The sequence below is a fragment of the Sus scrofa genome, chromosome 14, assembly GCF_000003025.6.
Source record: "Sus scrofa isolate TJ Tabasco breed Duroc chromosome 14, Sscrofa11.1, whole genome shotgun sequence".
NCBI lineage: Eukaryota > Metazoa > Chordata > Mammalia > Artiodactyla > Suidae > Sus > Sus scrofa.
Genome location: NC_010456.5, coordinates 92,396,986 through 92,410,635, shown reverse-complemented (window position 1 = coordinate 92,410,635; position 13,650 = coordinate 92,396,986). Strand labels below are relative to the sequence as shown.

At 36.3% G+C, this 13,650-nt stretch overlaps 1 protein-coding gene across 2 annotated transcripts in view; it reads right to left on the bottom strand.

The window, feature by feature from the left end:
- Positions 1-13,650, bottom strand: part of IPMK (inositol polyphosphate multikinase) — a 45,262-nt gene that overhangs the window by 18,097 nt on the left and 13,515 nt on the right. For both annotated transcript variants that reach the window (XM_021073222.1, XM_021073221.1), the window contains exons 3-4: positions 7,944-8,040; positions 983-1,155 (exon numbers count right to left, since the gene is read on the bottom strand). In XM_021073222.1, the coding sequence (XP_020928881.1) occupies positions 983-1,155; positions 7,944-8,040 (270 nt within the window). The remainder of the gene's footprint in view (positions 1-982; positions 1,156-7,943; positions 8,041-13,650) is intronic.

The following is a 13,650-nucleotide window of genomic DNA, read 5'->3' as shown; positions in this document are numbered from 1 at the left end:
CATCATGCTTACATAGAAGCAATAATTTATCATATATACAAATTTTACTTCCACGCATGCAGAAGGGATACCATTTGTTTAGAAGGTTTTATTCCACATTACTTAACTGTGGCATCTGTTTGCAAAGATGGCCTCAACATCCTTGTACACGCTGCCATTTATACTGTTGATTTTTCTATTCCCACCATCAGTGAGTCTGTTTCTCCTCCCGATCAGTATGGACTGGCCCTGTGATAGACTTCAACCTAATAAAACCCCATAGAAGTGACAGAAAGTGACTTCCTAAGCTAGATTTCAAGAGCTCTTGTAGCTCTCACTCTTGCCTTCCTAGAATGTAGTAGTACATAAAAAAGCTCCAGTTAGCCTTCTGGATGTTAAGGGACCACATGAGAAAAACCCAGCCAACAGCTGGTATCTACTCCTAGACATGAGAGTGAGGTCATTCAGGCCACCCAGTCCCCGCTGAGCCATCAGATGAGTGCAGCCACGAGACGGGCCCTGGATGAGATCAGCAGAGCTGCCCATCTGAGCCCAACTCATATTGCCAATCCACAAAGACATGAGTAAAGAAAGCAAGTTTTAAATCAGTCTGAAACAATGACCTAATTTTTAATTTCCCTTTTCTTTTTTAAATATATATAAAAATTACTGAATATATAAACTTAGCACTTTTCTTATGGGAAAATCATAAATAATATCACATTCACATATCATGTTATTTATTTTGCACTAAACTTAAATCTTTAAAAAACAAAATTACCAGAATCCGAGCCTTGAGGTTCAGCCATTCATTAATCATGTACTATGCAGAAGAATAACTTCAGGCACTGCCCATATGCCAGTGAACAAAAGAAATAAAAATCTCTGCCCACATTAGGGAGTTACAGATAACCTAATTTCAAAATATACATGACATCTATAATATTCAAAAAAAAGAACATGTAATGAGAAATGTGTATATTATACTAATAATTACTCTTACCCTCATGCCAAGCACCAAGAACCCAATCTCTTCCATTAATGGGTACTTGCTGACCTGTTGCTGAATCTTCTCAGATGAAGCAAAAGGATCATAGCTTTTTCGCCCTATCTTTACATCCATTATACAGGGCTTATTAAATTTATGGGTCACATCTTCCAGTTTTAAGTATAAATCTGTTATCAAAGAAAAATTGGTAATAACAAAACATATTACTACTCAAGTAACTGCCAAGGGAAAAAAAAAAAAAAAAAGAAAATCTTTAAAACTAAGAAAAAAAAATCCAGAGTCAACAATTATTACTACTCCACCTAAAGAAAAAAAAACAACTGAACAACAAATTTATAACAGATATAACTATCACAGAGAAACTCTTGCAGGAGGTGGAATGAGTAATATTCAACCATAAGCAAAAGATGCGAATTAGATATAAGGCATCCAAGGACATTAAAGAGGCAATGAAAATAGACAAACATAGAAAACAAACAGATTTACCAAAGGGGAAAGAGGGGCAGGAGGGATAAATGAGTCTGGGATTAAAATATACACAGTACTATATATAAAACAGATAACCAACAAGGACCTACTATATAGCAATATTCTGTAATAACTTATAATGGGAAAAGAATCTGAAAAAAAAATGTATATATAACTGAATCACTTTGCTGTACACCCAAAACTAACACAACATTGTAGATCAACTATACTTCAATTAAAATAAAAAAGGCAATGAGATTATTTTAAAAGCTGTCCCATATACCTTCCTCTTTCGAATATAATTTATGGCATCAATGCCTCGGCACAGATATCTAAGTATTTTAATAATGTTTAAAATCTTCAATGAAAATTAGTAATAAGAATAAAACCTCCCACAAAGGATACAGGACAACAAGCATGGTTAAAAAAGGTAAATAAATCCAAATGATGGTCACAGTACAAATATATGTTCTAGTCTTACTAATCCCAAAGGAAAACAAGTATCTTGCATTTTAGAACACAAAAATTCCTCAGAAGTTCATTTGTAAATAACTTTAGCATCCTGTACATATCTTCCCCCCAAAACTATTATAAATGGAGATTTGAGTAAAAAAATATATATAAATACCCCAGTTATCATACACTGTAGCTGGCCTACTTACAGTTTTAGCTTGAAAACAAGGGTCCACGCGCACTGAAGGAAAGAAGGAAGGAAAGAAATTCTCCCCCCCTCCTTGGTGAATGAATCTTCCCCAAAAGAGTTCTGAATTAGATGATAATTTTCAGTTATGAATGTAATAAGCATTTCACTTGAAAACTTTCCCTCAAAGATAGAAGTGATTATATTTTCTATTTATCAAAGTAATAAGGTTTTACTTTTTTATTTTTCTTCTTTTTTGGCTGCCCAAGGCACATGGAGTTCCTGGGCCGGGATCAGATCCCAGCCGCAGTTGCAACCTAAGCTGCAGCTATGGCAATGCTGGATCCTTTATGCCAGGCCAGGGATCCAACCTGCATCCTGGCACTGCAGAGACGATGATGCCCACCCCCCATTGTGCCACAGCCGAAACTGCTACTTATTTAAATAAAATAAATTTATTTAAGTAAATTGTATCCCTAGTCAAAGGAAGATGGGGAGTGGGAGGATTAAAACTGTGTAGAACTAGGTGAAGTCGAGTGACAAAAAATGAACTGCAGCCAAAAAGATCGGCACTGGCAAAAACAAAGAGCGTGCCACATTTTAAACAAGGTTCTCACGGACAGACATCTTCAACAGGATAAGAGAAAATTAAAGGTCAGGACACAACCAAGAAACTGCTGACAGTGAAAGGCAGTGAGACAAGTGGAAATATCCTGAAAGAACTGGAACCCACCTACTTCATGCTTTAAAAGAACCACAGGAGGGGAGAGAAGATTAGGAAGGTCCCCTAGAGTCTCTCCTCCCATTTCCAACTACCTTGAGCAAAAAGGGAAGGAAACAGATCCACCCCCCACCCCCATAGCTGAATAAAAACTTCAGTAACAGGGTTTATATTTCAAATATCAGAAAAGACTAATTGAATCTTAAAACACTAAATCATTAGTATTCATCAATTTATCATCAACTTCCATAACTCAAGAAACCCTAAAAGTCTTACTCAGGTAAGGCTATATATTGGAGTATAGAGACAGTAAACTAGCTATCAGAGCATCCGTAGTTCAGTGTACAGTTATTTTTTATTTACACTTGGTAAGTAGTATAAGTATATTCGGTAGTGATTAAAAACAAACAATAAACTTTTTTAATAAGACGAATGACAAAAGCTAGAGTAGAGACTTTGCCAATCTGAAATGAAACCCTTATTTTCTCCTTCTCTTGGGAACCAGAAAAATACATGCAAACTCTTTTTATGGCAGGAATGCAACAGATGTTTGCTGAATGAATGAATTTGCCCTTCTCATTCCTACTGCCCAGGACTTTGGTCTTGGACTTCCTCACTCTGTAATAAATTGAGTCATTCCTTCAGTAAACAGACCTGAGGCTCGTTGGTTCTACCTGACATTTATTTTGACTAAGCAAATGTGTTTTGCTTTATCTTACTTTCAGTTTCTTGATATATTTTATATGACTGGAATTACAAATAACGGCTAAATTACTGATTATTAGCCTTAAATTAATAATCCTTAAAGGCCTACTGAAAGTTGGCTTAGTGTATCCTTTTAGTTCTCTGGCCTTGATTTTTTTTTAAGTGAAAATATTTTGATATTCTCATTTCTCTTTCCCTCCAAGTTATTAAAAAAAAACAAAATCTGCTTTAGAGATGTAGTTTTAAACAAAAAGGAGTTCCCTAGTAGCCTAGTAGCTAAGGATTTGGCATTGTTTCCCTGCTGTGGCTTGAGTTCAATCCCTGGCTGGGGAACCTCCTCATGGCGCAGGCACAGCCAAAAAAGACAACCCAAAATAAAAAAAGAATATGATGTTATATATCTAGCAGCTTGCCATGGAAAGTAAAATGAGCCATGACCTGAACACTGAGATCTATACTGATGTTTTTTTCTTTTTTGGCCACACCCACAGGATGAGCAAGTTGCCAGGCCAGGGATTGAACGTGTGCCACAGCAGTGACAGGAGCCGATGCAGTGACTCACCTGGATCCTTAACCAGATGAGCCACAAGAGAACTCCTATACTAATTTTATAGGTTTATCATCACTAGAAATAAATCTTAATACCAAGTCTCTCTGAAAAAAAAGCTATTAGCAAATTATTTTAGTAAAAGAAAGCTTAATTCAAAGTAGGTCAATCTGGAGATTTAATAATTTAAATGATCAAAGGCATTTTACTGCAGAAGAGCCTCATTTGTAAGGCAATGCTATAGACTGGATAACAGGCACACTTTTTCAGCTAAGCCCCTCTGGGCATAGAGTGGAGCAGTATTTTTCAATCTCTAGGGAACAAAAAATACATTCTAAAACTCACTCGAAAAATCCGGAGTTCCCGTCGTGGCGCAGCAAAAACAAATTGACTAGGAACATGAGGTTGTGGGTTGGATCCCTGGCCTTGCTCAGTGCGTTAAGGATCCAGTCTTGCCATGAGCTGTGGTGTAGATCACAGACTTGGCTCAGATCTGATGTTGCTGTGGTTATGGTGTAGGCCAGCAGCAGCAGCTCCAGCTTAACCCCTGGCCTGGGAACTTCCACATGCTGCAGGTGAGGCCCAAAAAAGCAAAAAATAAAACTCACCCCAAAAATCTGATGGACTAAGAATAAGAAAATGTTCTATATGGAATAGTTTAGGTTCATTTTGACCAAGGTCAAAGAAATAAACTATATTAACATGATATTTGGAAAATAATTATGACTATTTGATATAACTTATAAGTAAAGACAGATTTTTGCATATACACACATATATGCATACATGTATTTGTGTATACAAATTATAGATAGCAAAATTACTTTCTTAAAGTCTTAGAAGTTATATTTAGGACAAAAAATTCTGATGGAATCACTAGCATTTGGGTTCCAAGTTTCATCATTCTCATCTCCACCATATCCAGGTACTGCCTACCATCTTCATTTCTGAATCTCCCCAAAGGAGAAAAAGCCTGCTCGAACCTATTTGAAGAAAAATTGGCAGTACTTTCTACATTTTATTACTTTGGATTATAAGAATTATACAAAGCTGTATAAAACTCTACTTTGAGCACATAAGAAAAGATGCTCAAATAAAAAGAGAAAAAAAGGCTGGGAAAGAAATTATGTCATTAGTTGAATACTATGTAAAATACAGTAATGCAAACAATAGTATTCTACTAAAATTTAAGAAAATATTTGTCTTCAGGATACTCTGGGCTAAAGATGTCAAAGAGTTTCCCATCTTTCATTTGTTTCATTTACAATCAAAATGATAAAAGCAGAAAGATGATTCCATGAACTCTGTCACAGTCAAAGCTAAACAATTTTCATGGTACAACAATTTTATCTAATCCCTTCTGGAGCTAAAAAACTGGAAAGGCATAGGAAATACCGAGGCAATTGTTGGTATTACAAGAGCACTCTAAACATGTATTACTTCCTATTCCCTGTTCACATTTCCCCTTCTATTTACATTTTCTTTTTTTCTCTCATTTTTCCACACTTCACCTTCTCATTTCAGTAGCACCAATACTCCATTTATGTTCAAGAAAGCCTAGTTTACAAAGCATTCTCACATAAAATAACATGCATTTTCATACTCTATGTGATATTATTTTTAACTTACAGAAAAAAAGGTAGGAGTTCCCCTTGTGGCTCAGTGGTAACAAACCAGACTAGTGTATCCATGAGGACACTGGTTTGAGCCCTGGTCCTGCTCAGTGGGTTAAGGACCAGGCATTGTTGGGAGTTGTGGTATGGGTCACAGACATGGCTCGGATTTGGCATTGCTGTGGCTATGGTATAGGCAGGGCAGCTGTAGCTCTGATTCGACCCCTAGCCTGGGAACTTCCATATGCCACTGGTACGGCCCTAAAAAAACATCAAAAAGAAAAGATAGAGCTCAAAAACATTAAAGAGTTAGCCAAGTTTATAAAATTTGGAAATAACCAATGTAGAAGTCAAGTTTTTTTACTTCAAAGTTACTGCTCTTCGGTGCCACTGGTTGCCACTGCTATGGCATAGGTTAGATCCTTGGTTTGGGAACTTCCGCATGCCATGGGTGTGGCCAAAAAAGAAAAAAACAAAAACAAAAAAACAAAGTTACTGCTTTTATACATTAACACAGGTGTCCCTCAAGATTACTTGGTATTGAAAACCAGAAAGGTATTAATTTCTAGTAAGACTTTTATTTTTAAATCATGTGCTAGTAATCCTAAACTATAAAAATGTTACTTTTAACTATTTCTTTTTTTACCCAAATTCTTCCTGTATACTCTACTTTTCAAAATAATAGTGCTGTTTGCTCAGTTATTCTATCCCTTCTAAACAATTTTTTAAACAGAGCATTTAACTATCTAGATGTCTAATCTAGCCTCAGATTAACCTTTGCTAATCTTTCACTTTTCTGAGGAGTAATGATTTGCTCTAAATTAAAGAGCAATCAGCAAACTTAATTGGACTCTAGATGTCTTACATTACAATGGAAATTTTATAAAGCAAAAGTCATCATGACGATTTTTGAAATAATTTACACCATATGTTAATTGAGGCCAGAGATGTGGATTCAAATCATATGACTGAGGCTAAAAGACAATTTAAAAAAAAAAAGAAAAGAAAAGAAGGAAGGGGTAGGGAAAGGGAAGAGTAGAGAAGAGCAAAGCTCATTTTTCTCCCCATGTATCCTAAATACCCTGGGAGCCACTGAGGATACTCATGGGGAGGTACCAGGATTCCCTATTAATGAAATTTTGCACAGTAGTAAAGGAATAGAAGGAAGACAAAGAACTGAGGGAAAGAACAAGCTCAAACTGGAGGCCCCTTCTCTTCCTGTTTTCAAAATGTTGTTCAAGTACTATCTTCATTCAAAAAACTTGAAGCTTTTACTTAACAATCACTAACTCCAACAAAGATCTGCATAATCAAAATGTCTGGGAGTCGAGCCTATTAATTTTCATTTTAGAGAGTTCCCGTTGCAGCGCAGCAGAAATGAATCCAACTGGGAACCATGAGGTTGTAGGTTCAATCCCTGCCCTCATTCAGTGGGTTAAGGATCTGACATTGCTATATGGCTGTGGCGTAGGCCAGCAGCAACAGCTCCGATCAGATCCCTAGCCTGGGAACCTCCATATGCTGTGGGTGTGGCTCTAAAAAGTCAAAAGACAAAAAAAAAAGTTCATTTTAACAAGCCTATGGGTTATTCTTTTTTTTTTTTTCCCACTGTACAGCAAGGGGGTCAGGTTATCCTTACATGTATACATTACAATTACATTTTTTCCCCCACCCTTTGTACCTATGGGTTATTCTTAAACTCTCTCAAGTCTGAAACTCTTCCCTTACTCATGAACCTCTTCAATCGTTAAGCAGTCATGCTACCAGCCTGAATTCTGTCTGCTCTGTCAAAGGCCTTAATGTGGCAAATACTGCTTCAAGTATTGATATTAAGAGAGAAATGCTGTGCCCTACATAGTTCATTTTGTCCTCTGACTTAAAACTTACCACTATTTTTTTAAAAGACTAATATTGAAGGCATGGAGGTGGGGATGAAGGAGTGAGACAGAAGATAGGAAATTACACAAAGAAATTATGTTTGGAAAAAAGAACATCTGTAAATTAATACACTATTAAGTACTAATATATATACTTTTTTTCATTCATTTGTAAGTGATTAGTCATTAATTTGTATATGCCATTTAGGAAAAACTGATTATGAAAAACAGAAGTATTAATAAGTTTTCTTTAACGAAGAAGAGAGTAGAAAGAAAAATGCATATATCCTATTTTTATAATACTAGGCTTACCTTATTTAAGCCTTTTAAAAAGCAATTCTCATGAATTAAGACTAAAAAAATGGATTTTAAAGAAAAGATTACCATTTGGTGCAGTGGGAGGTGACCAGATGCCGTAATATTTTGGCAAATATTTTCGTAGCTCTAAAAGAACACTGTCGGTACAGTCAGCAGCATAAACCTGAAACAAAAAGAAATATAACATGCGCACATTAGTTTTTTATAATGCTTTATAACTACCCCTTACATTTCTCAAATAAAATATTACTGCTAGGAATTCCTATTGTGGCTCAGTTGGTTAAGAACTTGACTAGTATCCACGAGGATGGGGGTTCAATCCCTGGCCTTTGCTCAGTGGGTTAAAGGATTCAGTGTTGCTGCAAGCTGCAGTGTAGGTCACAGATACAGCTCGGATCTGCTGTTGCCGTGGCTGTGGTATAGGTGGGCAGGTATGGCTCAAATTCGACCCCTAGCCTTCATATGCTGTGGGTGCAGCCCTAAAGACAAAACAAAACAGCACTGATGAATTATAATTTATCTGGTATGAGTCTTCATTGGAAGCAAACCTGGAATAAGCAAAATAAATAAATTTTTTAAAATTACTATGTTTCCAATGAAAAACTACATATTACTTGGAGCACAGTCTTCTTGGTTATCTAAATCTAGCTTTTCACTGTCCTTGAACTATTTCACAACAAAGTAAGTTATAGGTAACTCTTAGCAAATGCAAAAGAATTCTTTTTTTTATGATTTTTATTGTTTCCATTATGGCTGATTTACAGTGCTCTGTCAATTTCTACTGTGCAGCAAAGTGACCCAGTCATACATATACATTCTTTTTCTCACATTATCCTCCATCATGTTCCATCATAAGTGACTAGACGTAGTTCCCTATGCTATGCAGCAGGATCTCATTGGCAAAAGAATTTTTTGATAGACATGTCAATATTTTCTGGCCAAAGGAGGTTCAACTGACTTCCCTCCAAACCCCATGGAAGGGAAGAGTTTATAGCGTTGTTATATACACTTCAACTTGTCTTATGCCATATAAATTTATGCTTCTTTGACTTCTCTTTTGAATCACTTTTAACATCTGCCCAGCTCCATATTAACTAATGAGTTTAACAAAATCTTTCCCATGTATTTATTTTATATATGTAAGGAAACTGTGATTTTTTTCCTTTGTAAAAAGCATTATTTAATTCTAACTATTATTTAATTATTTAATTCTAACTATTAAGTCAAATAGTTAGAATTATTTAATTCTAGAATTATTTAATTCTAACTATTAAGTCTAACTATTGCTCATTTAACTTTTTGATTTATAACCAGTAATAATTCTTGCAAATACTAGAAATGCCCAGATATTCTAGAACTAGATTCTCAATTCTTTTCCTAGAAGAAAATATTTTTGTATAAAAAACACCTTGCAAGATATCTTATCCATTAACTCTCACCAAATAGCTCTCTCTACCTAATTATCCAAAACCATTTAAAGTTTACTCATGTAAAATGTTTATTAAATCTCAATCTCAGAATTTTAATTATCTACATCAAACCATATTCATACCTAGTAGTTACAACATAATTCTACAGAATAAACTCAAGTATGGCAGAAACTCACCAAATATCCATGTGACATATTGTATTTCCCAGCTTACCCTACTGAAATGTGAGCAGAAGTGATATTAGTCACTTCTGGGCCAAGGTAATTACGAGAGTAGAGTGACCTTTTCATCCCTCTCCTCCTGGCACAATGACAGTGAGGGTAAAGAGTGTTCATGATGACCTAAGGAGATGGAGGAACCAAGTATATCTCTACATACTTACCTGAAGAAGTCCATGATATATTTATAAATGAAACAATAAAAGAACTGGGAGAGTAGAAAAATAAAATTTCTCTTCTTTTTAAATATTTTTTTTTTTAAGTAGAAGACTGGTAATTACTGCAACATGCAAACAAGAAAACCTAAAAAACTTTCTACATAGAAAGGTAGGATAAAATATGATATTTTCTTAGCTGCATAGCTGGGGTCCCAAGATTAAAAAGGAAATTTATAGGTATCTAAAATAAAGAGGAAACCCAAAGTGTTAAGCTGAGCAGTGATGTTTGGGCTCAGACAGGTCCACTCTGAACACTTGAACCAAAGTTCTCTGAACTTAGGAACCAGGCATAGATAAGGACAGAGCTATTATACTGAAACAGAGAGTAAACAGAGAATGCTGTTCGGAATTCCTATAGTGGTGCAGCAGAAATGAATCTGACCAGGAACCATGAGGTTGCAGGTTTGATCCCTGGCCTCACTCAGTGGGTTAAGGACCCAGTGTTGCCCTGAGCTGTTGTGTAGGCCACAGACACGGCTCAGATCCCGTGTTGTTGTGGCTATGGCGTAGGCTGGCAGCTATGGCTCCTATTGAACCCCTAGCCTAGGAACCTCCATATGCAGTAGGTGTGGCCCTAAACAGCAAAAAAAAAAAAAAAAAAAAAAAGGAAAGAAAGAAAAAAGAATGGTGTTCACCAAGCTGAGAGAGAAAAAGAGAAAAGAAACAAAACAAACAAAAAACAACCCCACAAAAACAGTACTTACTAGGAATAAAAAGGGAGTTCATAACTAGACTAGCATCCTAGGATGAATTTTGTCAGGTTATTAAATACATAAAACTATAGTCTATATTTTATCATCACATTAACAAAGGAAAAAAAAAATCAAAGCATTTAAGAAACCGAACTATTAGTTAAAAAATACATCCTTTTCCCAAAAAGGAATGAGAATAAAAAAAAGATGGGAAGGATGCAAAGGAGGAAAAGAAGAAAGAAAAAGAGACAGACAATCTACAGGCTGCTCTGATGAATTTATAGGTAAATTCTAACAACCCTTTAAGGAACAAAATCCTTATTTGATACAAATTCTGCCATAAAGAAGAAAAAGAAATCTCTCATTTTATAAAATTGAAAGAAACTTATTATCAAAACCAGAAAAGGGAGTTCTAGTCATGGCTCAGGGAAACTGAATCTGACTAGCATCCATAAGGATGCAGGTTCGATCCCTGGCTTCACTCAGTGGGTTAAGGATATGGACTTGCCATGAGCTGTGGTGTAGGTGGCAGACGTGGCTCAGATCCCTTGGATAGGTCAGCGGCTACAGCTCCTATTCAGCCCCTAGCCTGGGAACCTCCATATGCCACAGGTGTGGCCCTAAAGACAAAAGACAACAACAACAACAAAGAAAAGGATACTATGTGAATAAAATACTAGTTCAATCTTACTTATGAGCATAGCTGGAAAAAATCTTAAAACACCAGCAAACAAAAATCTAGTAACACATATTTATTTATTTTTTAAAAGTCCAAGTAGGTTTTATTTTGAAAATGAAAGGTAATGTTAGAAATCTACTATGGTATTTATCACACTAAAAGTCTAAAAAAGGAAACTCATATGACCATTTCAGTAGATAAAGAAATGGGCGCTGAAAAATATCCAATACCCAATGTATTTTGAATTCTTAAAAATAGAAAGGATATTGTATATCTTCCCCCTCCCCAAGAAGCTGATCTGAATCATCAGGGGTTCCCTGCCTTCTTGCCATTGTTTCTTACTGGTACAAGAGAATGGAGGGCAGAAGAGTAGAGGTCAGTTATTTTGTTCTCTAGTTCCCTCCTTATCAGTTCAGGTCTTCTCATAAAGTTCCAGTAACCACACCCTCTCCTTGTCTGATCAAGCCCAGGGATGGTACAGCATATCTCTGGCAGGTGGCCTTAAATTCTGACCACACCTTTGTAAAGATTCCTTGACAGAATCTCGACTCACACAGAAAGCAAGTTCCTTAACCTGGGAAGAAATACTTCTCAAAAACTTACAGTCATACAATGGAGTAATGTTAGAAGCACTTCTGCTAAATGAGAGGAAGATGCCCCCACCATTGCTTCAATTCAGCACTGAACTAGAAGTCCCTGACAGGAGCATGTGGATTCTGAGGCAGTGGGAGCACTCGTTGGCATCTTGGAGCACTGAAACAAAGGTTCAATCCCCAGCCCGGCTGCAGCTGTGGCTCAGGTAGCAGCTATAACTTGGACCTGATCCCTAGCCCAAGAACTCCATTGTGCCTCCAGACAGCCAAAAAAAGAAAAAGAAAAAAAAAAGGAAAAAGAAAAAGACCAACAAAACCTCTCATCATAGAAGATAGAACTATCTATAGGGAAAACTATTAGAAGTGTTAGAGATCTAAAATAAATACGATAAGAGTCTGGCAAGATTACTATATGTAAGAATACTATACAAAATCTATTTCATTCTTAAATATAAGAATCTTTTTCTGGAGTTCCCGTTGTGGCTCAGCAGTAACATATCCAACTAGTAACCATGAGGATGTGGGTTTGATCCCTGGCCTCCCTCAGTGGGTTAAGGATCTGGTGTTGCCAAAGGCTGTGGTATAGGTCACAGACAAGGCTCAGATTCTGAAGTGCTGTGGCTTTGGCACAGGCTGGCGGTTACAGCTCTGATTCCACCTCTAGCCTGGGAACTTCCATATGCCATGGGTGTGGCCATTAAAAAAGAAAGCCAAAAAAAAAAAGAATCATTTTATTCTTATATATTAGGACTCAAAAAAAAATACTGTTTATAATAAGCAAAAAAATAAGATATCTAGAATAAATACAATAAATTATGTGTAAGACTTTTACAGAATAACATAAAATACTCTCCTCAAAGAAGCAGTGTTAACAGTTAAAAGCATACTCTAGTCAGGCTGCCTATGTCCAAACCCTAGAGCCATCATTAATTATCTGAATGACCTTGGCCAAATTATTTAAATTAATTATGCTTTAGTGTGCATGTATATAAAATGAGGTTAATAACAATACCCAGCTTACAGGTTGCTATTAAATGAGTTAATATTGGTAAAGTATTTAGAATAGTATGAGTTGTTTTTTTGTTTTGTTTTACTTGTACCTAAATTTAAGAACTAGAGTTATAAAATTCTTAGAAGAAAACAAAAGCATTAACCTTCATGACCTTAAATATGACACCAAAAGTCTATGCTTTAAAGGACACTAACAAGAAAAGTGAAAAGATGGAGTTCCCGTCACGGCACAGTGGTTAACGAATCTGAGTAGGAACCATGAGGTTTCGGGTTCGATCCCTGGCCTTGCTCAGTGGGTTAAGGATGTGACATTGCCATGAGCCGTGTGTAGGTCGCAGACGCAGCTCGGATCCTGTGTTGCTGTGGCTCTGGTGTAGGCCAGTGGCTATGGCTCTGATTCGACCCCTAGCCTGGGAACCTCCATATGCCATGGGAGCGGCCCTAGAAAAAGCAAAAAGACAAAAAAAAAAAGAAAAAAAAAGAGAGAATTAGAAATAGGTACTCAAACAAATACTTACATATGAATGTTCATAACAGAACTATCAACAAAAGCCAAAAGATGGAAAGAACCCAAAAGTCCTTCAAAAAGTGGTATATAAGTATAATGGAGTACTATTCAGCCATAAAAAGGAATAAAGTACTAAGGTAACTATGAACCTTAAATACATTATGCTCAACAAAACAGGCTAGACACAGAAAGTCATATATTCAAAAACTCCATTTGTGTGAAATATCCTGAATAGTAAGTCCACAGAAAGCAGACTGGTGCTTGGCAGGGACTAGGGGGAAGAAGAATAGGGCATCGTAGCTTAACAGGTAAAGGGTTTTCTTTTGTGTGATGAAAATGTTTTGTATCTAGATGGAGGTGGTGGTTTGAAAACATTGTGAATGTTCTAAAAAGTATTCCTAGTAATAGGTATAATTAGATGTTA